General features: G+C 39.0%; 1 protein-coding gene across 4 annotated transcripts in view; it reads right to left on the bottom strand.

The window, feature by feature from the left end:
* Positions 1-27,190, bottom strand: part of RALGAPA2 (Ral GTPase activating protein catalytic subunit alpha 2) — a 381,676-nt gene that overhangs the window by 332,192 nt on the left and 22,294 nt on the right. For all 4 annotated transcript variants that reach the window (XM_037057016.1, XM_037057018.1, XM_037057015.1 and 1 more), the window contains exons 2-3: positions 17,710-17,820; positions 14,236-14,288 (exon numbers count right to left, since the gene is read on the bottom strand). In XM_037057016.1, coding sequence (XP_036912911.1) covers positions 14,236-14,288; positions 17,710-17,820 — 164 coding nt within the window. The remainder of the gene's footprint in view (positions 1-14,235; positions 14,289-17,709; positions 17,821-27,190) is intronic.

The following is a 27,190-nucleotide window of genomic DNA, read 5'->3' as shown; positions in this document are numbered from 1 at the left end:
AAACTATCTCTTTACTTGGCACTAACTTGTAGAAAGTATCAATAAAGTTACTTAATTCTCAGAATTAAATTATAATGCAAATTACAACTTAACTTCTAAAGCCAGAGACAGAGAACTAAAGCATAAACAAAATTAACACGGGTTCATTGTTCATTAATATTTACTATGCAAAATTAGTTTTATGAAGCTTTGAATAAAGTATTTGTTCTGCTTTACAGGCAACTAACTCTCTTTAGTTGGTAATGCATCACTAATAACACTCTCCCCAATCTAGAATTTCTGGACTTGAGGAAAAGGTATTGAAACTTCCTCTGTGGGAGGTATAGGACAAAGGTCTCTGATAAACTATCTTGTTGCAGGACAAATAGACCTGAGCAAGTGCAATTCTCAAAAGATTTCTGGCTATGGCTGATGTGGCTCAGTTGGTTAGAAAATCGACCCATAAAACAAAAGGTCACTGATTCAGTTCCTAGTCAGGGCACATGCCTAAATTGCTAATTCTGTCCCCAGTCAGGGCGCATGTGGGAAGCAACCAATTCATGTTTCTCTCTCACAGAGATGTTTCTCTTCCCTCCTTCTCCTCTTTAAGCATCCTCAAGTAAGGATTTAAAAAAATTCTGAACGTTAGGGAGCACAGGAAAACTAACTTAAAAAATAGTAGGAGAGAAAGTAGGAGAGAAGAATAAAGCTGGCAGAAGAAAAGTAAGTCAAAACCCACCTGTAAGCAACAAGCTCAAAAAAAAAAAAAAAACAATGCAGGGTGCCAGAGAGCTAATGCAATTCCACAGAAGTATCTATAGATGTCCAAGGTCTCCAGATCCCAGTTCCCACCTCAGTAAGTTTGAGAAACTGAACCTGAGATGCATTAGTAAACCAGGACCCTCAAATGGAGCAACAGTGAGATCAATGAAGAGCACCCCCAGACTTCTAACAAAATTAAAGGCAAAGCCCTACCAAAACAACCAACCAAACCAACAAGCAAAAAAACCCCAAAATAAAACAGATTACATCTATAATTGATTAAATCTTGCCACAAAATCACTTCACAAAAGATACAAGAAAATAAGCCATTGTGAGAGATACCAGAAATTACCAACAAATTCAGACAACTCCAGATGTTAGAATGAACAGATAGACTATAAATATTACATGTTAAATGTTTAAGAAAATAAAAGATGTCTAAAAATGAGCAATGATCAAGAGACAATCAAAAGCAACAATCCACAATACCAAACCAAAATAAAACATGAAAAAGAATCACTTAAACTTACAACTCAATAGAATGGTTACACAGTAGATTAGACCCAAATGAAAAGAGTGTGCTACAAGAGAGAACTGAAGGAATTTCCCAAAATGCAAGATGAGGAGACAGAGAGAAGAGAGGACAGAAGCAAGCTTAAGAGATATGGAAGACATATCAATAAGTTTAAATAAGAATCCTAGAAAGTATGTCCAGAAAAAATAGAAAAAATTAAATAGAAAAAATTTATATTTCAGAAGATAGTAGCTGAGAATTTTACAAATATTATAAAAGATTTGAATTACAAAATAGAAGAAGGACATATATACCAAGCAAAATAAGAAATCTTAAATAGATCCAAGATGGAAGAGGAGTAAGTGAAAGCTACACTAACCTCCTCCTAGGACCAATCTGGAATTACAACTGAATTGTAAATAACTAAACTAAATCATAGAGAAATCACCTTAAATAACCAACTGAACACTAGCTGGAAAGAAGCCTTACGACCACAGACAGAAGAAACATGTCAGGGCAATGTGACTCATAAGGAGTGCAGGGGAAATGGGAGAGGGCAGGCTGGGATCCCACAGGTGGCAACTATAAAGTGCTGGAGGGATATTTTAGCGGCCAGTGGGTGTTCCCATGAGAAGTGTGCGATTTAAACCCCAAGCTGGGCTCCCCAGCCTACAGCACCAGAGCTGGAAAGGAACCCAGATAATACCCTGCTGTGAAATGCAGCAGGGTTTCTGTGTGTCAAGAAGAGAGGCCTAGAGACTCAGAGAGCCTTTTAAAGGGCCAGGTCACAAAATTTTGTTTCCAGCCACTTACCCTGGATGCCAGCAAAGGGAGGGCATAGTGGACTATGAGGAAACACTTGAGGAGACTCTGGGGTTGGTGGCTCTGGGGAAAAAACTGAGGGGACAGCCACTAGGATCCCTGTGCTGAATCATGTCTCATACTTCTTGAGCCATCTCTCTCAGGAAGACCACCCCTCTCTGAATGTCGTCATTGGCCTAAAGGGAAGGAACAGCTCACCAACCAGAATTTCTCTACCCAATCCTGTGATGTTTAAGCCTGACTGCTGATTACATATTGATTACATTAACAGCTGATCAGATCACTGGCTGATTAGTTTAACATTCAAGGCAGAAAATATAAAGAAACCAAAATGGGAAGACAAAGAAATATACCTCAAATGAAAGAACAAGAGAATATTCCAGGAAAAGTAGATGAAACTGAAGTAAGCACTTTATCAGATAATTTAGAGTAATGATTATAAGGATACTCAACAGCATAAAAAAAGACAGAAATCATTAAAAAGGATCAGTCAGAAATGAAAAACGAACAATCTGAGATAAATAATACATTTGAAGAAATAAACAGGAGGTGAGAAAGAGGATCAAATTAATATTTTGGAAGACAAGGTAGAAAGAAAAACAATCAGAGCAGCAAAAAGAACTTTAAAAAATTAGAAAAGCTTAAGAAACCCCTTGGACAACATGAGGCGTAACAACATCCACATCATGGCAATACCAGAAGAAGAGGAGAGTGAGCAAGGGATCAAGAACCTATTTCAAAGTATTATTTAAAGAAATAATAACCAAACACTTCCCTAATCTGGTGAAGAAAAAATCACAAGAGTCTAGGAAGCTCAGAGAATCCTAAACAAGTTGGACCCAAAAAGGTCTACACCAACATATCATAATTAAAATGACAAGGCTTAAGGATACAGAGAGAATCCTAATAGCTACAAGAGAAAAGCACATAGTTACCTACAAGAGAGCACCAATTAGACTATCATCTAATTACTCATTAGAAACATTTCAGGCCAGAAGAAAGTGGCATGAAATATCCAAGGTGATAAAAAGCAAGGACCTGCAACCAAGGCTACTTTACCCAACAAAGCTATCATTTAAAATCAAAGGAGAAATAAGGAGCTTCCCAGACAACAAAAAGCTAAAGGAGTTTCTTACCACCAAACTAATACTGCATCAAATGTTACAGGGCTTGCTTTAAAAAGAAAGGGAAGAAAAAGAAAAAGGGGAAAAAAAAGAGGAAAACAGTCTAACAATAAAATGGTACTACATATATATCTATCTATCAATAATCACCTTAAATAGAAATTATTTAAATGCTCCAACCAAATGTTAATGGCTTAAATGCTCCAGAGGGTAGCTAAATGGGTAAGAAAACAAGATCCATATATATGCTGCCTCCAAGAGACCCATCTCAGATAAAAAGAAAGACACAGACTAAAAGGAAATGGTTGGAGAAAGATATTTCACACAAATAAAAAAGAAAGAAAAGCTGGGGCAGCAGTACTTATATCTGACAAAATAAAGACTTTAAAATCAAAGGTATAGTAAGAGGCAAAAAAGGACACTACCTAATGATAAAGGGAACCATCCAACAAGAAGATATAATGCTAGGAAACATTTACGCACCCAACATAGGAGCACCTAAATATGTAAAGCAAATCTTGATGGACATAAAAGGTCAGATCAACAGAAATATATTCATAGTTGGGGATTTTAACACCACATTGACTTCAAAGAATAGATCATCCAGGCAGAAAAAGAAACAAGAAAATAACAGTCTTAACTGACACACTAAATCACATGGATTTAATTGATACCTTCAGAGCATTTCACCCTAAAGCAGCAGAATATACATACTTTTCAAGAGCACATGGAACATTTTCTAGGGTAGACTACATACTAGGGCACAAAACAAGTCTCAATAAATTCAAGAAGAGTGAAATCACACCAAGCATCTTCTCTGACCACAATGATATGAAACTGCAAATCAACCACAGGAACAACACTGGAAAACAGGTAATGACATGGAATCTAAATAACATGTTATTAAACAATGAATGAGTCAATAATATCAAGGAAGAAATCAAAAGACACTTTGAAACAAATGACAATGAGAACACAATAATCCAAAATCTGTTGCGATACTGGGAAAGCAATCCTATTCGGGAAATTCATAGCATTAAAAGCCTACCTCTAAAAAAACAAGAGAAAGCCCAAATAAACCAGGTAACCTAAATGAACTTAAAAAGAAACAACAAACAAACCCCAATATGAGTAGAAAAAGGAAATAATTAAAATCAGAGCAGAACTAAATGAAATGATATCTAAAAAACTGATACAAAAGATCAATGAATCCAAAAACTGGTTCTCTGAAAAGATAAGCAAGATTGACAAACCTTTAACCAGATTCATAATGAACAAAAGAGAAAGGACCCAAATAAATAAAGTCAGAAATGAGGAGGAAAAATAACAACTGACACCAAAGAAAGACAAAGGATTACAAGAAAATATTATGAACAATTATATGCCAACAAGCTGGACAACCTGGACAAAATGGATAAATTCCTAGAAACACACAATCTTCCAAAAATAAATCAAGAGGAAACAGAGGATTTGAATAGACAGAATATACCTAATGAAATTGAAGCAGTAATCAAAAAACTCCGAACAAACAAAAGCCTTAGACCAGATGGCTTCACACATAAATTTTACCAAACATTTGGAGAACTAACTCTTCATCTTCTCAAACTATTTCCAAAAATTCAAGAGGAGGGAAGTCACCCAAACTCGTTTTACAAGGCCAGCATTATCCTAATTCCAAAACCAGACAAAGACACTACAAAGAAGGAAAATTACAGACCAATATCACTGATGATAATACATGCTAAAATCCTCAGCAAAATATTAGCAAACTGAATACATCAATGCATCAAGAAGATCATAAACCACAATCAAGGGGAATTTATTCTGGGAATGCAAGGATGGTACAACATTCACAAATCAATACATGTGATTCATCACATAAACAAAATGAAGGATAAAAGCTACATAATTACATAAACAGATGCAGAAAAAGCTTTTAATAAAATCCAGCTCCCATTTGTGATAAAAACTTTCAGCAAAGTGGGAATACAGGGAACCATACCTAAACATAATAAAGGCCATGTATGACAAACCAACTGCCAACATCATATTTAACAGGCAAAACTACAGATGTTCCCCTTAATATGCAGAACAAGACAGGGATGTCTGCTTTCACCTCTTGCATTCAACATATAACTGGAAATCCTAGTCATAGCAATCAGACAAGAAGAAGAAATAAAAGGCATCCAAGTTGGGAAGAATAAAAACTGTCTTTTAATTGCAAATTACATGATATTGTACATAGAGAACCCCAATGATTCCCCACCAAGAACCTACTAGAACTGATAAATGAATTTAGCAAAGTAGCAGGATACAAAATTAAAATTCAGAAATCAGCTGTGTTTTTATATGCAGATAAAAAACTAACAGAAAGGGAAATTAAGAAAATAACCCCATTTACAACTGCTTCAAAAAGAATAAAATACCTAGGAATAAACCTAACCAAAGAAGTAAAACCCCTGTACTCAGAAAATTATAAGACACTGAAGAAAGAAACTGAAGAAGATACAAATAAGTGGAAGCATATACTACGTTCATGGATAGGACAAATTAATATCATTAATATGCCCATACTACCCAAAGTAATCTATAGATTCAACACAATTCCCATCAAGATTCCAATGACATATTTCACAGAACTAGAATAAATATTTCAAAAATTTATATGGAACTACAAAAGGCCCCGCAGAACAATAGTGATCCTGAAAAAGAAGAACAAAGTTGGAGGAATCACACTGTCTAATATGAAACTATACTATAAGGCCATAGTAATCAGAACAACCTGGTACTAGCATAAAAACAGGCACATAGACCAATGGAACAGAATAGAGAGGCCAGAAATAAACCCACATCTTTATAGTCAATTAATATTAGAGGAAGTAAGCACATATAATGGGTTAGAGACAGTTTATTCAATAAATGGTGTTGGGAGAATTGCACAGATTATATTCCCAGAAAAATTAAACTATACCAACTTATTACATCATACACAGGAATAAATTCAAAATGGATCAAATACTTAAATGTTAGATCCAAAACCATCAAAATCCTAGAGGAAAAACATAGGCAGCAAAATCTTGGACATTGCTCACACAAACTTTTTTTTTAAGATTTTATTTATTTATTTATCTTTAGAAGGGAAGGAGAGAGGGAGAGAAACATCAATGTATGGTTGCCTTTTGTGAGTCCCCTGCTGGTAGTTAGCCTGCAAGGAACCAGCCTGCAACCCAGGCGTGTGCCCTGACTGGAAATCGAACTGCGATCGTCTGGTTCGCAGGCCCGAGCTCAATCCACTGAGCTACGCCAGCCAGGGCTTCACACAAACTTTTTATCAGATATATCTTCCCCAGGCAAGGGACACAAATGAGAAAATAAACAAATGGGACTTCATTAAACTAAAAAGATTTTTCACAGAAAAGGAAACCATCAACAAAATTAAAAGATACCCCACAGAATGGGAGACCATGTTTGCTGATACATATGATAAATATCCAAAATTCATAAAGTACTCACAAAACTCAACACCAAAAAAACAAACAACCCAATTAAAAACTGGTCAAAGGATTCTGAAAGGAAGATGGCAGTGCAGTAGGTGAGGAGCAGAGCCCACTTCCCCCTGCGCACATGTGGAACACCTAGCCGATTTTCTGAGGAAGAGTGAACAGCCAAGGGAATCCCAACTAATATGAAGTTTGGAGGCCAAAATTGTAGAGGACATTGAAAAACAGATGGTAAGGAGATTGTGTTAGGGCGGTAAGGTCCCTGGGACCTGTGCAAGAACCAAGGCTGCTGCGGCCCCCTGCCTGGCACCTGCCGCAGGATTACTGGAGGCGAGCCAAATCAATAGCTCCCACCCCTACCAAACAGGGAGAACAGAGCGGCATCAGGATGGACCTGGATGCTTGGAGTCACTGAGGGGAATAAAGAAAAGGTGGGAGATGCCCAGAGGCAGTGTTCACCCACTGGGATTATGGACACCAGTTGGGTCATTACCAGAGAAATTGGGGATCTAGGTGACATCTGGAGAAGGGAGAAGAGTTGAGCCTTGTAGGACCCTGACCCAGAGAGCTGATCAGTCTCCGACCTGATTAGAAAGTTGGGCTGTATGAAAAGACGGCACTTGTTAGGAAGGGCAGGCTTAAACAAGAGGATTCTATTCCAAAAAAGGTTCTCAGTCGCTGTTGAAGGAACTCTTGCACCACTGCCACCCCTTAACTCTACCATGCTTAGCTTGAGAAGAGGAATGAGGAGGTGCCCTGCGTGGACAGTTCAGAGGAGGCAGCAGGGCTCAGGGAGTTATTAGTCCCAGAAAGATTTAATTCAGTGGGGGAGCTAAACTACCCTGAAGAGACTTTGAGAGTACCCAACACCTAGCACAACAAAGAGGGAGAAGGTAGTATGTGAGATGCCCCTAATTAGTGCTCCCCATGGAAAGAACTGGTAGATTAAAGGTGCCAGTCTGGTGCAGATGGACAGTGGGAGCCTGGTAGTGCCCAAAGGACCCTGGCTAGAGACTGGGAAACTGCGAAGACTGCAGCCCAGACCTGCCCCCCATCCTCACAAAACCATACAAAGAGAGAAAAGTAAAGTCCAACCCCTTTAGCGTGGGCATCCAGGAAGACCAACAGAACTCCCTTGGTAGGTTTAAAGTATGAGGCTTCTTCTTTTTTCTCTTCCCTAAGTGAGACAGTAAGACCTGGAGCTGTGAAAGGTCCAGAGACAGACCCAAGAAGGGAACACAAGGCTAACTCCAACAACTGAGAAACATAAATTTCACTTTGCTATTCTACAGAACCTGCATATTATTGTTTACTTGTATTATTATTCTTTTCCATTATTTTTACTTCTTTTTATTAGTATATTTTATTTCTCTTCTTTCTGTTTGGTTTTCTTCATTTTATTTGTTTCTTTAGTTGTCCTGTTTGACTGGTTTTCTTTGTTCTCTCTTTCATAGGGTATTTTTAATTTTCCTTCTTTCACTTCACTCGTTTTGCAATATCACACTACTCTTGGTCATGTACTTCCTATTCTTGTTATTCAGATCATATATTTCTTGTCATATTATTGTTCCAGTATTATTGTAAATAATTACCGTTCCATATAATTGTAAATACTGCACAGCATTCCTCCCTTATCTTAGCCCATTTCACTATCTTCTGGGGCTTTATTACTGTTGTGGTCAACTCTATTCTCTCCCACACTATGCGTACTTTCTATCCTTTACTCTCACTATATCTCATCACCTAACCTCACACAAGAGCTCTGTTTTCTGGACTCAGCTAACAATTCTTCTCCCCTCTAACAACACTGTTAATTCTTTTTTACCTTTAATAAAAAGTGGCTAGTTGGGTGAAATATCACAGTTAAACCTATACTTATCCAAAGGATCCTTATCTCTTCTCTACCTGTTGTACTTTAAATCCCATTGAATACTCTCTCACTGTCTTAATCCATTTTGCCTACACCCTGTAACTGATCACATACAAGAGTAGGTGGGAGCTGTGAACACCAATGTAGTTGCTGGTAGAGAGAACCCACCAACAAAGGAACCACCAAAAGGGAAATACCCAAGTACAGCAAGACAGCCCAAAAAAATAAAAGAAAAGGGAATCCTAGAGCATCCAGACAAAGAGATCAAAGAGACCACAGCAATCAATCCCATAGAATTTCTACAAGAGAAGTTCACCCTACAAAGACAGCAAAACAGAACATCAAGAAGCACAGAAACAAACAAAAAGAGTCACCTAAAATGAGGAGACAAAAAAATAACTTGCAGTCAAAAGAAACGGAAGACTCCCCACTAAAACAATTAAATGAAATGGAGGTAAGCAAACTATCAGATATGGAGTTCAAAATAATGGTTAGAAGGATACTCAATGAAGTCACAGACAATAAGGAACTGAGTAAGAACTACAACAGTATGAAACAGGAAAAGGCTATAAACAAAAAAATAGGAAGAAATGAAGAATACAATTTCTGAAATAAAAAACACATTAGAAGGAATTACAAGCAAGCTGGGCAAAGCAGAGGATCAACTTAGTGAACTGGAAGACAAGGTGATAAGAAACACCTAAGTAGAGCAGCTGCATGAAAAAAGACTCAAAAAATATGAAGATACCTTAAGAGAACTCCAAGATAACAGGAAAAGCAACAACATACGAATCAAAGCAATACTAAAAGGAGAAGCAAAGGAACAACGGATAAAAACCTTGTCTGAAAAAATAATGACAGAAGACTTTCCAGACCTGGAGAGAGAAAAAAATAATACATGTTCAGGAGGCACAGAGAGTCCCAGTCAAGATGAACCTAAAGGGGACTACTTCAAGACATATCATAATTAAAATGCCAAATTTTAAAGACAAAGAGAAAATCTTAAAAGCAGCAAGGCAGAAACAAGAAGTAACATACAAAGGGGATCTGATAAGGCTAGCAGCTGATATCTCAACAAAAACACTCCGATATAGGAAAAAATGGCAAGAAATATTCTTAGTGATGAAAAAACAAAGGCCTGAAACCAAGATTACTCTACACAGTGAGGCTCTCAATTAAAATGGAAGGCCAAATAAGGAGTTTCCCAGACAGAAGAAGGTTGAAAGAATACACCTCCAACAAACCAAAACTACAAGAGATGCTAAAAAAACTATTATAAAAAGGGAGGAAAAGAATAAGAAAGAGAGGAACATAGGTACCTTCTGGATGAAGGTCTCATTCTTCTGTAGTTACTTTCTACTGAAAGTAACTGGCCATGGATGCAGTCCTATTTATCCTCTAGTCCAGAAATCCCTAACAGAAAGTAGGCATCGAATAGAGGGAGGCCTTCACACAAGAAAGAAGGATCTTGCAAAGTCTAGGTCAGTTCACTGATCCTGGGAAGTGGTGTGCGAAATATCTAAAGGATAGCATTGCTAGACAAGCTGGCATACTTGTCATACTCTAGAGATAACAAATTTGGCAAGAAACTTAGAAGGTGCAATTGGAACCATAACCACAGAAGGACAAAGGTACAGGCCAATTCTACAACATCTTGAATTAAGAAAGAGTGGCTTCCTTGGAGGAAGGTGTGCAAAGCATGTCACACCTGTCCAAAGCCCTTTTGCCCACTACACTTAACTCAGGGTGAGGGGAAATATTCTAGAATTCTCCCCTTTAACACGTTTGGGCCCTTTATGTCCAAACCTTTGGAACAGAAAATGAAAGCAGTTTTAAGCAAAGCTGACAGACCACCCCATATTTCACCAAGTCAATCACTCAGTCTGATCAAGCTGTAGAGTCTGTGGAGGTGGCGATGCAGAAGGGCTTCTCAAAAGAGTCCTATAATGTGTAAACAGTCACCAAAGTAATGAGATCATAGGCATGTGCCCTACAAAAACAGAAGGAACAACACACGGGTTAATTCACACAATAACCCATAAACCAGTCTTTGAGTCCATGAGGCTACCTTTTGAGAAGACATTCAGTTGCAATAATACCATTCTTTTGCTGGGATAATACTAAACAATGACAATCTGACAAATCCTTCTTCTCCATAAATTGAACATCTCTGATGATGTCACAAATACAGCTTAACTTCCATGTGAAAACAAAACTTTGAAGACAGTTAGCTGCACTAGACCAATGCCCATCACTGAGCACTGTGATTTTCCTTAAAATACAATTTTTCTCCTTAAGATCACTCTCAATATCCTCAAAAGGACTGCATTAAGTCCAGTTTTAATTTTTGCCTGTTCATTTGTATAAATACAAGAAGAGAAACAATGGGTCACACAGGATCTTTAAGTCTGTTTTTCTGGACCTCACACAAGGAGCCTTTAGACTGGCCTTAGTCCACCCTTCAGGGCACAGAAGTCAAGCCACACACCTGCTATCCAGCACTGCCTGCAGTACCTGCTTCCCTCAAGTCCTTGAGGTTCCTGTAGTGTTTTAAGGTTCCTCTTTTGCCATCTTTCCGGAAAGCAACCTTCATTCCTTCCCTGGGAAGACTAAACACAGAATCAGGCCATTTCTACAGTGGGCTTTTGTTAGCTTCTTTGAAAGTCAATCCTAGTTCCTCAAGGTTTTCTGGTAACAACCAGAGCCCCAGTATGCTTTCTTCAGGCATGACCTTCCAATCAAAATCTTGGTTAACAAAACCACCATTGGCAATTAGTCTTATTGATTTATTGCAAAGAACCCTTACGTCATCACTCACTCCTACAGAATGCCAAATTCTGGAGGGATCAAATAGAGAGAAAAATACAACCTGTGAAGGAAAATCCTCGTATTTCTAATATCCACCAAAATTTCATTTCTATTCCTTTTACCTTTCATTGTTTACTTTCCATTTGATGTGAAGTTTTAACTCTCCCTGACAAACCTCAATTTCCTTTTCGAACAGAAACAAAGCAAAATCCGAAGCAAAAACAGAATTCCAAAAGAAGAAAGGGAACTAGAACTAGCCTTAGAATCTTGTCTCATTTCCCATCGGTCCCACTAACCAGCCACACAGGCAACCTTTTCTAGGTCCCAAATGGCCCAAAGCCTCACTAGTACAGGCACTCTCTCACCTACCAGTGCATCCACTGGTCCCTTGGCAGAGACATACCCTCTTACCACCCAGTCTCATGTCAGAGACATGCTCTTGCCCCAAGCCAGATTTCACTGACACCAAATGACTCTTCCTAGGTCCCAAATGACAAAGGCAATCTGTCCAACCGGTTTCACAAATGACCTCTCCTAGATCCCAAAGGCCAAACAGAAGAGACAGAGGATTCCTGATGTACCCAAAATAGTAAATTTCAAGCCATATCCCCATAAAAATCAAAAACAAATGAAGAAACCAAACAAGCAAAAAATAACCATATCCAAGAGTAAGATTTCCTTTCCTCCAGGTTTAAAAATTTCACAACCTCCTATATATACCTTTACTCATTTAGACTTAGCCATAACTCACTTTCAGTCCTTGTTTGTTTCCCTACTGGGAAGGACCACATTCAAATTCAGTATCTGGCAACTAAAAGTCTCTAGCTTACAAGCACATGAATAAAGTAAAAGAAACAATGTCACCCTGTATTAGGGTTCACTGTTCTTTTCTGGAAAAGGAATTTCAAATCTGCAGGAATGCAGGTCCAGCTTCCCCTTTCAGCTTTCCCTTTCCCAAACACAGCAGCAGGGTCTGTGTTGTCAGGTGGTACCCATTTTATCCGTGTGTAGTGGATCCAGGGCTTGATTCCTGTTAGCTTTAGGGAAGAATGTGTTGTCAACAGGACATTATAGGGACCTGTCCATTGTTTTGGCTAGCTGCTGTTCAGGGCCTTGAGTCTTCTAGGTCTTTCATCTGTCTTTGAGTGTGATTAGTACAAACAGCAATAATTGTATTTCAGTCATCTGTTTCCCTGAGTAGGGTGATTTAAGCTATTTACCATCTGTTTGGAGAAAAGTGTAAACCATTACTCTTAAGTGTCCTTGGTTTAGGAAAGATGGAATTTTGCAATTTACTAGATGGCTGTGAATTGCTTGGCCAATTAACAATCTACTTAGTTCTCCTATTCCACTTGTTCTGACTTACTGGCTTGTCTCATATTTATACACCTGATACAAGGACATGAATAAATCTGAAAAATATTTTTCTAACCAAGTAAGCCAGGCACAAGAAAATACATACTATATGACTTCATATATACAAAATTCTAGAAAATTCAAACTTAATCTATTCTATTTTTCTTTTCTCTAGCTTCAGGCAATCCCTTCTCCAATGGCCCTTCTCCCTATAATATGCACATTGATTGGCACCTACGGGGTCTTTCCTCCTTCCTTTAGGGTCCTGCCTCTTCTTCTGGTCTCACTATACTATTTCTAAGAACACCATGGCCTGCTTTATCTTCCTTGCTTCCTGGTCATTGTAAACTTTAAAGACTATGACTACCAGCTGAGAGAGATGCTTTCCCAATGTCCTACCTAACTTCTGAAATTTCCTTCTAATATCTGGGGCACTTTGCCCAATAAATGTCATGTTCACCATCCACACATTTTCTGGTGCCTCTGGGTCAGCATCAATGTGTTTTCTATAGCCCTGATAGATCCTCTCTAAAAATTCAGAAGGATTCTCATTTGGCTTTTTCTGAAGGGCTTGTATCATATTCAAACTCTTTTGTTTGAGCACCCCCTTGTAAAGCCCTTCTAGTATATACTTTCTGTAATGTTTCAGGAAGGTTGGGTCGCCACCATTTGAGTTCCAGTTAGGCTCTGTCAAGAGAACTGCCCCAGCTGGGTCAGGGGTCCTATTGAGATGCTCTTGATGGAGATGTTGGGCCTCTTCATTATTCCTATTTTCAACCAGCCATCTCTCATCTTCACTTAACAGGATATTTAGGGGAGCCTGTACATCTGCCTGGCTCTTCAAACCCTGAATAATTTCTAGATAACCAACAATTAACTTTCAGAGTCCATAATCTGGTTCTGGTCTAGCTCCCAAGGTACCAGTAATCTGGCCATTTGTCTGATGCATTTGGACAAAAAAACAAAAGACTTTAACAGATCAAAAATAAAACCCAAACACCATTTCAACTTTGAAGAGACTATATAATCAATACATGTGAATACACAGATACATACAAAGGTTGGAACCTCACCAGTAGTCAGAAAAATATGTATTAAAAACAGTAAGTTTTTTTTCATGTCAGTTTGCATATACAAAAAAGACAAATCATGTCCAGTGTTGGTTAGTGAAATTTACATAAGACTTCCAGATAAGTTTACATATAGCTTTATATGACCTTTTTGAACAGCAATTTGGCATTATCAACATTAAAAATGTGCATGTTTTCATCTAACAATTTCATGTATAGATACCCACACAGAAAAAGTTATCCCACATATTAACCAAAAAAAAAAAAATCACAAGAACTCTTTTTTTTCACAGTATTGTTAGCAAAAGTGGCAGGAAGGAAAGAAGGAAAAAAATGTCCATTTTTATTTGTCTTCAAATAAAATCAAAGATTTAAAATACCAAATTTCCAACAAGAATCTTAAAAGCTAAATGAATTAACAAAAACTTACCTCAAAAAGAAAGAGGATGGAGTCCAGCTCCTCCCTTTGTGACTTATTATTGCCTGGAATATTAAAAAAAGATAGTTATCATACAATGTATAAATTTTAGGGTATTAAAAACTTATGTGAAAAAGTATCTTAAAACATTAAAAGTCTCAACATACATTTATTTATTCAAATAATACTGGGAGGTAGTGTGGAACCCACGTTAGGAATGCAGATGGACTAACAAGCTAGGCTCCACATCTAGAAGAGCTGCTGCTCGCTAAACTGTTTAAAACACAGCTTCCATGTTTCCCAAGTTGTTAACAACTCATGATAGGTAATTTATTCATTTCTCAATTAGTTATTTAAGAGGTCAAATTATGATACAATGCACAGTAAAAAAGAAGAAAGAGTTCTAATTTTGTGATATGAAGAGGCATAGAAGAGTAATAACCATAAAAAGTCACATATATCTTTAAGTAACTGCACACTGCTTTTTTGGTAAGAATAATAATAAAAATTGTAACAACTACAGCAGCAGTTCCATGTATTGGCCAGTCTGTGTACCAAGCACTGTGCTAAGTGCTTAGCATATATCATCTAACTTAGGAAATCGGCAAAAATTTTCTGTAAAGGTCCAGATAATAAATATTTTAGGCTTTTCAGTCCTCTCTTACACCACCCGACTCTGCTGTTATAGTGCAAAAGCAGCCATAGAAATACATAAATGAATGGGTATGGCTATGTCCAATAAACATTGATTTATAAAAACAAGCAGCAAGCTGTAAGTTGTGGATGCCTGACCTAACTGAATCCTCACAGCTCTTTGAAGTAGGTATCATTCATTCATTGAACAAATACCAAAGAATGTCTCTATATCAGGGATTATTCCAGGAAGTGAGAATACAGAAATGAATAAAACACGACAACTCTGAGGAGACTTGCATTCTTGCGGGAGGGGGCATTAAAAAAAATAAGTGAGAAAGCCAATAGGAAAGGCAGATGAGGAATGCCCAAAAGGGTGGTATGCAATTTTGACTAGTGAAGTCAGGTAACACCTTCCTAATAAGGTGCACATGTGCAAAGATATAAAAGAGGTTAAGGAACAAACCACATGAAAATTTGGGGGTAAGAAAATGAGCCATATGGAAATTTTGGGAAAATGTTTTCCAGGTAGAGTGACTGAACAGTGCAAAGTCCTATGTCTGAGCAGGTTTGGCACGGTCAGGAAGGAAGGTAACTGCAAGAAGGCCCTTGTGTCTGGAGCAAAGAGGGAGAACTGTAGTAGGTGGATGGAGTAAAAGAAGGCAGGTAGGGTCTGAAGCCATTGTAATGACTTAAGGAATGGGAAGCAATCTGAGGGTCTGGAGAGCTGAGAGTCATAATTTGACTCACATGCTTTAAGAATCACTTCAGCTGCTCTTTTGAAGAGACTTTGGTAGGGATTAAAGAGGGAGAGGAGAGCACAATGATCCAGGTAAGAACAATGGGAGCTCGAGCATTACCAGCATAGGCAATGAGAAGAGGCCAATGATTCTGGATGTATTTTGAATGCAGAGTCAATAACTCACAATCTGGCCTGAATAAGTGAAAGGCTGAAGGTATCCTAAGATGAGTTCATTATTCCTAATAAACATTTCCTTTGATTCTTTTGTTTTAGTGTACTTTCTACCCTATATTCCTATAAAAACACAGTTGTACTAAAATCAAGAATCTTCAAAATCTCACCCTGTTTTTACTGGTTCTTTGTAATGATTCTCTGCAATAGATTGTAAAAATGGAAAGTTTTTCCCTTCCCATCAGAAGATGTCTATTTCTCCATCCCTTGAATCTGAGATATCATGTGACTTGCTTTGGCCAATGCCAAATATAAGCAAATGTGAGGAAAGCACAGACTTGAAAAAAATCTTCCTCAGCTTGGAACCCTAATACACCATCTGAAGGAACCCAAGATAGCCTATTAGCTGGAGAGGAGGGGCAACATGGAGGAGAACTAAGGCACCCTGGTCAACAGCTTACTAATAACCACAAGACATGTGAATGAGGCAATCCACCACCAGCTAATATCAGAGACATGAGCTAGCTTAAACCAGAAGAACCACACAACAGACCCAGAAAATAATAGCTAAATGACTAGCTATTGTTTTACAGCACTCAGTTTTGGGATGGTTTGCTATGCAGCACAAACTAACTGATACAATCTCAAACAGCTATATTTTTCTAAAAATACAGAGGAAGAAAAAGGAGGAGGGGTAAGGGAGGGAGGACCCTTTAAAAATGGGATTTTTAGATTGTAAGAATTTTTTTTTAAATATGGGGCTTTACATTTTTATTTGCTAATTTGATTGCATATAATATCACACTATTCTCCTCCACACACCTATAAAAGGAAAGTGAATTGGAGCAAAGCTAAAAAGCAAAATAATTAGATGAATTCATATTTGAAATATCTACTGATTTGGAAAAAAAGAATTTTAAGTTCAAGATTTGTATCAATTTATAAATCACAAAGGAAAAACAGAGCAATTCATTAAAAAAACCATATGAACACTTGTGGGTATTGTGGGCACATGCCCATGTATGATGATGACCTACTAGAAGCCTGGAGCATTCTGTAAGACTGAGCCATCTGCTATATCTCAGAAACCACCACATTGCCTCACCCCAAATTCCCTGACCCAGTCTCAACCCACTTCCCCCATTACCTTCCTCCATCAGTTATCTCCCTTTGTTCAGCCTGCAAACAAGCAATGCATCCTTTAAAACCTTCCCATGACCAAGCTAACCCCTTGAGATACAATCCTCTGTCTTCATCATTACACTTACAAAAGCGGTATTCTCACATGTAGCCCTCTTGGTCTCACCACAGTTACTCCATTTCTCTCTGTCCAGATTCTGACTGTACTACTCAGCTAGAACTTTTCTTTCACTAGTCAATGTCAACCTTCTCAGGGCACTATCATTTCCTAGTCCGGTTGCTACTCACTTTTTTTGCATCAACAGGCACTGCTGATCTTTCATTCTTTGAAATTCTCTCTTCTCTGGCACCTGTGACCAAACACTTTCCTCCCCTCACCCACTATTCCTTTAACTTTCCTCTTTGACGAATAAAGGAAGGAATTACCCCAAATCCCTGACTGCCACTCTTTCTCTGCATATATTTTGTTCCTTGACAACAGCATGACTTCACCTCTCCCCCAAGCTCCAGTCCCTATGTTTTTACTGCCCAGCCAGAACATATACCTGGCTGCCCTGTAGGACACTTCATGGATATAAGGAAAAGGGACATAAGAGGGAGAAATCAAAGATGCACGCAGGGTGTTGAGTTTAGTTCATAAGCTGCCATTATAGCAGTGGGGAAACCCTGGGTTAGGGTTAGGGAGGCCACGTTTGGAAGGTAAAAGGATGAGTGAAGCTTTAGGAAGTCTGAGTTTGAGGTACAGGAAAATCTGAATGTTTGAAAAAAAATGTATGTCGAAAAATTGCAGAAATGCTTACCTTTTAATTTTAGACTATTTTCCAGTGTTATAAAATTCTCATAGAAGATGAAATATATCTGAGAATAGTTGGTCTCAAAAAACTGCTTAAGTTCACTTGCATCCACGTTATCTGAAAGAAAAAGTTTTCACTTATGACAATAACCTTATACAATCATCAGAATTCACAACTTTTCAGAAATGAAAGAAAAGTAAAAATTAATTTTATCCCTTCATAAGACAAAATTTAAAAAAATACAATTTCCATCCATCTATTCCATATTAAGAGAGCTCTGAATGGGCTTAAAGCACCCTCCCACAAAGCTGACCCCCGCAGGATACTGGAGTCAAGGAGATCAGAGCCATGTGGGCACAGCATTTACAGATCAGCCAGAAGGTCTGAACTAAGTGAGAGACTAGAGAAGAAAAAGATGACTTCCTGTTAGGGGAGGGAAAAGTATTCATGGCTTTTGACATAGGCTATTAGAGGGACAGGTTTGCACATCTGAAAAACAACTTTGCTGGTACAGTCATGGCCCAGTCTGTCCCCTCCCTCTACTGACATGAAACCAGCTAGAGAAACCTAGCAGGTGAGCTCCCCACCACACTCACCCATCTCCATGTAGGCCACTGGTCAACACCTTCCCTCCATCTTTTAGGTGACCTGTCCCCTTACTGTTTGGATGTTAGTGAAGCCCTCCACAAGTTCCTAGAGGTGCCTTGAGTAGTGTTTCTCCCTGCTGCACCGGCTGTATAGGGAACTTAGCCCAGCAATAACTCTATCTGGGGCCAAACCAGTAACACAGCCACTTCTAACAGCATCCCTCACTACTCCCATCAGAGAAGTTATCCACTGTCAACACACCTTTGCATGTTTCCCTTAGCAAACAACGTTGTTTGTGCCATTTACAACAGGGTCCTGATAAGGTGTTATCTCTTTGGATATTATACTAGTAACCTCAGGAAAATGAAAAACAGCTTCTTTAAATTTACACAATGGGGAAAAAATGTGTTGCTATTCAATCTACAATAGAATAGCATCAATTACTTCTGGGGTCCTAAAACTGGGAATATATGTGAACACGCCCATTACTAAGCTTAAATTTGATATAGTTAAAACTATTGCTGGTGCATCTAAAGAACTGTTTTCCTCTCATGACTGTATAGAGCCTTTCATGCAAAAAGTTGCCCTGGTCTTTGAAATAATGCACATAAGGTGCTTTTTAAGTCATGTAAGTTGCCAATTCCACATCCTGTTTCCTGCCCCAAAACAAAACTTAGCATAGGGCAATGAAGTTCCTAGACTAACAAGTTAACCTAAGTGAAAGAAGGAAACAATGAAACTAGTACCATTAATCATACGAATATTATCATTCTTATGAGTTGTACAATCTTGCCAAAGTACAATCTTGCCACTCAGTCCTTGACTATCTTCTGTACACTGTGCCAGTTCCAATACAGGTTTTGTCCATTTTCACTCCGATATAAGCTGCTATCCTGCCCACCACTACCTGTTCCCTCTAAAGCACCTCACCTAGCCAGCTCCTACTGACCACTCACTGGTCAGCTGAAACATCCCCAGCTCACCCCAAGACTAGGTTAGTGCCTCTGCTACATGTCCGATCACTGTCTTCTTTCCCTATCATAGAACATATGCTACTTTACTTATTTCCTGATGAATTCCTGAATTGATTCTGATTAAATGATCTGTCTTTGTTAGAAATACTCTCTACCCTCATAGAATTCCCAGTCTATCTCATACGTCATTATGTCCTCTGCATCCAGCACAGTATTTAGTTCACTATTTTCTAGAATGAATTAGATGACAGAAACAGACTGTAACAGACAATAACAGGAAATGACCACAACATGCAAGGCCACAAGGAGAAAAAAAGCCTAGCCCTCCTTCAAATCCTTCTGTCTATCAAGAAAAAAAATTTAAGGTTTTATTTATTTAGTTTTAGAGAGAGGGGAAGGGAAGGAGAAAGAGAGGTAGAGAAACATCACATGTAGTTGACTCTCACGTGGCCCCCACTGGGGACATGGCCTGCAAACCAGGCATGTACCCTGACTGGGAATTGAACCTGCAACCCTCTAGTTCACAGCCCACACTCAATCCACTGAGCTACACCAGCCAGTGATCAAGAGAAAAAATTTATCTCTCTGCTGAGGACTCCTGATTTCTACCTGTATTCCTGACATAACCCTTCTACACCTCCCTCTCTCACAAGCTTATAGCCTGCCACCAGCTGGATTTCTCCACATAAAGGTCTAAACAACTTCTCCAATTAAACATGCCCAAAGGAAAATTTTCTTTCCCCCTCTCATATTCTGATCTGCCCTCAGAGACCACCACCCACCCAGGAGCTCAAGGCAACATTTAAACATCATCCTCGCTTCTTCTCAGTCCTTCACAGCATCATTTCCAGGGTGTTAGTTCCACCTCAGAAATGTCCCAGCCCTGGACCTCTTCTCACCCTTCACAGCCTTGCCTGGTATACATCACCATGAATCCTCACCCAGGCAGCAATAATGTTGGCTGCCTGGGCACACTACATCAACTCTTTACCTCTATAATCCACTATCCACACTGCAGCCAACAAGAAAATGTCACACTGAAAATCTAATCAAACAATTCCTTTCCAAAAAACACCTTCCAAAGGGCTGCAAATAGTACTTAAATTCCAAATTATTTTTTCTTTTTATTTTCTATTACTTTTTTCCATATTTCTCTTGCTTTTTCAGAAATTATTGTTCAAGTAGAGTTGCCTCCATTCTCCCCCAACCACTCCCCACCACCCCAGCCATCCCCACCTCCCACCCTCAATCCTGTCCCCCTTTGGCTTTGTCCATGTGTCTTCTATTACTCTTCCTTGATGACCCTACCCCCTTTTGCCCCTATCATCTCCTCCCGCCTCCCCTCTGGTTACTGTCAGTTTGTTCTTTATTTCAGTATCTCTGATTACATTTGGCTTGCTTGTTTGTTTTGTTAATTAGGTTCCACTTATAGGTGAGATCATATGGTATTTGTCTTTCACCACCTGGTTTATTTCACTTAGCATAATGCTCTCCAGATCCATCCATTCTGTCCCGAAGGATAGGAGCTCCTTTCTTTCTACTACATACGTACTATTCCATTGTGTAAATGTACCATAGTTTTTGGATCCACGCATTTACTGATGGATACTTAGGTTGCTTCCAAAATTTGGCCATTGTACATTTTGCTGCTATGAACATTGGGGTGCATAGGTTCTTTTGAGTTGGTGTTTCAGGATTCTTAGGGTATAATACCAGCAGTGGAATTGCCAAGTCAAAAGGCAGTTCCATTAGTTCCATTTTCCGTTTTCTGAGGAAATCCCATTCCACAGTGGCTGTAACAGTCTGCATTCCTACCAACAGTACTAGGGTTCCCTATTCTCCACAATGTCGCCAACACTTCTTTGTGGATTTGGTTATGATGGCCATTCTGACCAGTGTGAAGTGGAATCTCATTGAGGTTTTAATTTTCATCTCTCTGATGGCTAGTTATGCTGAGTATCCTTTCATGTGTCTCTAGGCCCTCTGTATGGCTTCCATACAGAGAAGTGTCTGTTCAGATCCTTTGCCCATTTTTAGTTGGTTGTTTGTCTTACCAGGAGGTATTCTGCTCCACCCTATGGGGCATAAGCCTCACTGTTGAGTGTAGAGTGACTAGATCAACAAATGAAGATGTCCACAGACAGTAGATCCCAGGCAGTCTCAGAGCAGGCTGCCTAAGGTCAGATGGGGTCAACATCTGACATCACCAGACACAGATCCAGAAAGAAAAACAGTGATAAATACTAGAGGCTACTAAGATAAAATCCACTGTGGTCTTCTACATGATTAGTGGTATTTTTTTTCCTGCATAGCTTTTTAAGACTCATTTCTTGTCCAGCAAATTTGTGCATATGAAGTCACTACATATTGTAGTACAGTTTATTCATCTCTTTTCTTATAATAGTCTCAGTCTCTTTACACCTTTATTAATACTTGTTCATTGATGTTTGATAGTGGGATTAAGGGGGGAAGTATTTTTGCAGATGTGGGCTTATACCATGGGCTTTGTGGTTTTGTTCTAGCAGCACCTGCACAGCAGCATATGTGGTGGGTGAAGTGACCTTCCATCAACCAGCTAGAAGGAAGGAGCCACCAAAGAACAACACAACAATAATCAAACCACAGTTACATCCAGAGAACCAACATAAATGGCATAAAGGGCATCCCAAGAGGATCAAGTTCAGGAGATCAAGGAGACTGCACAACTGAATCTCACAGGTCTCCTACCATATAAGTTTACACCACAAACTGAATGAAACAAAAAGATCCACCTAAGAAGCAAAGGCAAAAAAGAGGAGTCTCACAAATAATGGGAAAACAAAGAAACAAACACCAATTGAAAGGAAAAGAGGAATCCTCAGAAAGAATGCTAAATGAAATAGAGGCAACTCAACTATCAGATACCGAGTTCAAACAATGGTTATAAGGAAGCTCAGAGATCAGTGAGAATTACCAACAACCACAGGGAAGCTACAAAGAATTTAGAGTGATTATACCAGCATGAGAAAAGGACACAGAACAATCAATAAGGCCCTAAAGAAAATGAAAATTACAATTTCCTTTTTTTCCCCAGTGCGCATTTTTATTTATTTTCTTCCAAGGGATTTTAAAAAATATATATTATTGGTTACACCATTACAGTTGTCCCATTCCCCCCTTCACTCCCCTCCACCCTGCAAACCCTCCCACCCACACTCCCCCCCTTTAGTTCATGTCCATGTGTCATAAGTTCTTTACCTTCTACATTTCCCACACTACTCTTGCCCTCCTTCTATTTTCTCCCTGCTGTCTATGCTACTTATTCCCTGTACCTTCTCTCCCCTCTCCCTCCCAATCCCCTGTTGCTAACCTTTCATGTGATCTCCATTTCTGTGGCTCTGCTCCTGATCCAGGTGTCTGCTTAGTTTGCTTTTGTTTTAGGTGTGGTTGTTAATAACTGTGAGTTTCTGTCCTTTCACTGTTCATATTTTTATCTTCTTTGTCTTAGATAAGTCCCTTTAATATTTCATATAAGGGCTTGGTGATGATGAACTCCTTGAACTTGACCTTATCTGAGAAGCACTTTATTTGCCCTTCCATTCTAAATGAAAGCTTTGCTGGATAGAGCAATCTTGGATGTAGGTCTTTGGATTTCATGACTTGGAATACTTCTTTCCAGCCCCTTCTTGCCTGTAAGGTCTGTTCTGAGAAATCAGCTGACAGTATGATGGGAACTCCTTTATAGGTGACTGTCCCCTTATCTCTTGCTGCTTCTAGGATTCTCTCCTTCATTTTAATCTTGGGTAATATAATTACGTTGTACCTTGGTATGTTCCTCTTTAGGTCCACCTTCGAGAACCTCCGAGCTTCCTGAGCTTCCTGGACTTCCTGGAAGTCTATTTTCTTTGCCATATTGGGGAAGTTCTCCTTTTTTATTTGGTCAAATACGTTTTCCAGTTGTTGCTCTTCCTCTTCCACTTCTGGTACCTCTATAATTCAGATGTTGTAACGTTTAAAGATGTCCTGGAGGTTCCTAAGCCTCTCCTCATTTTTTTGAATTCTTGTTTCTTCATTCTTTTCTGTTTGGTTCTTCCTTCTGGTCCACTCCATTGATCTGAGTCCCAGTTTTCTTCCCATCACTATTGGTTCCCTGTAGATTTTGATTCATTTCACTTAGTGTAGCCTTCATTTTTTCATCTAATTTGAGACCAAAATCAACCAGTTCTGTGGGCATCCTGATCACCAGTGTTTTGAACTGTGCATATATGATAGGTTGGTTATCTCTTGGTTGCTTAAAAGTATTGGCTCTGGGGCTTTGATTTGTTCTTCTGATTGAGCCATTTTGGGTTAGGTCGAGTCTGTTATGTATGAGAAGCTGAGCCTTAGGTGTTCACCAGCAAGGGGCAACCCAGTCACTGAGTTGTGATGCTGTATGTGGGGGCAGGGTGAGAGAAGGAACAATGGCACTTGTTCTGCTCTCTCTCAGATTTCTGTCCCTTCTGCCGCTTCTCACAAGCTGACACCTTTTCAATCCATGCATTTAGGCTTTATTTCCCATCACTGGGACCCTGGGTTGCGTGGTCTGCCTTACTACCCGTTTTTGCCTAGTTTATCTGCACATGAATGTGTGACCACGGTCAGCCACGTGCCACCTGTGCTCCCAGGTCTGGCTGCCATGCCTTTCCTGCCTCAATCCCTCTCTGCCAACCTCCAACTCCACCCCTCTTACTGGTCTGGTTGAAAAGTTGTTGGACTTCCATACAGTTCAATTTTCTGTCTGTCCTGGTTCTGTTTTGGTTCTAAATCTTTGTTGTCCTTGATTTTGGTTGTGTGAGGAGGCACAGTGTTTCCACCTATGCCTCCATCTTGGCTGGAAGTTCAGAATACAATTTCTGGATTGAACAACACAGCAGAAGGAATCAAAACCAGGCTCAATGAAGCAGAGGATCAAATCAGTGACCTAGAGGACAAGGTAGAAAACACTCCCAAAAACAGCACAAAAAGGAAAAAAGACTCAAAAATAACTAAGAGGAGTTAAGGGAACTCCAGAACATGAAATGTAGCAATACCCAATAATAGTGTATTATATGGGGCCGAAGAGGAGCATGGGATAGAAAATCTGTTTGAAAAAGTAATGATGGAAAACTTCCCTAATTTGATGGCAGAAAAAGCCAAAAAAGTCTAGGAAGCACAGAGCATTCCAAGCAGAAGGAGCCCAAAGATGTCCACTCCAACATACATCAAACTCAAAATGACAAAACTCCAAGATGAAGAGAAAATCTTAACGGCAGCAAGGGAGAAACAGAAAATAACATACAAGGGAGACCCAATTAGGCTTGCAGCTGACCTCTCAAAAGAAATATACAAACTGAAGGGAATGGCAAGAAATAATCCAAGTAATGAAAAATGAAGGCCTGCAACCAAGACTACTCCATGCAGGAAGTCTCTCAATTACAACAGAAGATGAAATAAGTTTCCCAAACAAAATAAGGCTGAAAGAATACACCTTCAACAAACCAAAACTACAAGAGATGCTAAAAGGACTACTTTAAGAAAAGAAAGAAAAAGAGTGTGAGAAAGAGGAACACAGGTACAAAGAGAGTAAAATGTTAATGAATAAGTACTCATCATTAATAACCTTAAATGTTAATGGATTAAATGTTCCATTCAAAAGGCATAGGGTAGCTGAATAAATAAGAAAACATAACTGTGCATCTGCTGCCTACCAAAAACCCATGCCAGAACAAAAGACCTACACAAACTGAAAGTTAAGGGTTGGGAAAAAAATACTCCAAGCAAACAGACAGGGAAAAAAAGCCAAAGTGGCAATACATATAGCAGACAAAATACACTTAACAAGAAAGGCCATAAAATGAGGCCCAGAAGGACACTTCATTATAGTAAAAAAAAAGAATCCATCAAGAACACATAAAAATTATAAACATGTATGACCCAACATAGGAGCACCCACATGCATAAGAAAAACTGTGGAGGACTTCAAGACAGATATTGACAGCAACACAATTATAGTAGGGGATAAGAACACTCACTATCAAAAATGGATAGATCTTCCAAGCAAAATATCAACGAGGATATTGAGGCACTGAACAAAGCCCCAGGTCAAACTGACTTAACTGATATATGTACATATCATATATAGAACCTTTCATCCCAAAGAAGGAAAATACACATTCTTTTCAAATGCACATGGAAGGTTTTCAAGACAGACATTATAGCACATGAAACAAGCCTCAACAAACTGGAAAAATATGAAATCATATCAAGCATTTTCTCCAACCACAAGAAACTGAAAGTAGAAACTAACCTCAAGGAAAAAACTCAAAAACACTAAAATTCATGGAGATTGAATAGCATGCTATTAAACAATAGCATGCTTACAATTTACCTTTTCCAAAGTAAGTTCCTGCATGATTTCCTCCATTCAACATCAACTTCACTGCACACCACTCTTTCACATCCTATATACGTTCTAGCCACTGTGACTTTCTTCCATTCCCCTAACTTCCCAAACATGTGTCCCATTTGGGGAACATCTAATATGTTGCCCTCATCCCTAAATCTTCATACAACTCATTCCTTTGCATCCTTCAGACCTGGGATCACACAAACTGACAAAGTGTCCTCATGTATCACCTTTCACATTTCATCCTATCACCCAACCTTCTTCTTCATAGATTCTGTAATAGATAAATGCCTGACGACTGAGTCAAATGGCCTCAGACACAAAATGCAAGCAAAGAATTTCTTTGGCATTGAGAATGTGACTGCATTGATGCTGCAAGATGGTACAGACAATCAACAACTTCTCCATCTTCCCTGAAACTCTCTTGGTCTCCCTGAGACACTCAAGTATCAGCAACCTGAACAAAGAGGGTCCTCATTCAGGTTTAGAAACCCTCATATAGACTGAGATACTCTCATGAAGCCTAAGTCCAAGTAACAGCCACTTCTTTCCTCAGCCATTCACTTGTAAATGAGGTATGGATAATGTTAGGCTTAAAATACTCACCTAAACAAGACAATTAGAGCCCTTCAAACTAATCCAATACAAAGTGAAAGAGGATAATATCCAAAATGTACTCAGTTTATTTACATGTGTGAGAACTCATCACTAGGAGTCCTTTTCATATGATTCCCCCTCTACAAGCACTTAATACTAGTTTAAATTATCTCATTTATTCATTTACTTCCTCACTGATTGGCACTTCAGTAGAACAGAAGCTGCACAAGGGCTGGAATTTCATCTGTTTTGTTCACTACTATATTCTCAACCCAAGAAAACAGAAGTTGGCACACAAAAGGTACTCAACATATATGAGTTAAATGAGTAAACAAAAAATATAAAATATTTTTAGCTCTAATTTAACATCTAGAATGATTTGTTGATTAGTCTTTAAAAAACAAGACTCATCAGATGAATATTTATAAAGTAAGCATTGATCTTGGGGAAGAAAAGCACAGAAAAGCATTACAATTTGGCATCCTGCAAATGGGAACATAAGCAAGTATCCGGAGTTCCAGTCAAGATGGAGGCATAGGCAGATACACTTGACCTCCTCACACAACCATAGAAAAAATTACAACTATATATATTAAAGCAAATAACATCCAGAACCATCAGAATATCGAGTTATGTGGAAGTCCAACAATCAATATTTAAAGAAGCCACATTCACCCAACGGGTAGGAGGGGCAGAGTGGTGAAAATGGGCAGGAAAGCACAGTGATGCAGTGTGGCTCAGAGAGGCAGAGGTGGCAGAACAGACAATCCCACATTCACAAATGGTGAATAAATATCGGGAGGGATACATTGGGAGCAAGCAATACCAGTCCCAGGACTGACTGCACAGCCCAGGGTTCCAGCACCGGGAAAATAAATCCCTATAATTTCTAGATGTAATAACCTGTGGGGGTTGGGGTGGCAGA

The sequence above is a fragment of the Sturnira hondurensis genome, unplaced genomic scaffold (assembly GCF_014824575.4).
Source record: "Sturnira hondurensis isolate 20B ecotype Veracruz unplaced genomic scaffold, ASM1482457v3 Scaffold0009244, whole genome shotgun sequence".
Taxonomy (NCBI): Eukaryota; Metazoa; Chordata; class Mammalia; order Chiroptera; family Phyllostomidae; genus Sturnira; species Sturnira hondurensis.
This window is presented reverse-complemented; position numbering and strand designations above follow the sequence as displayed.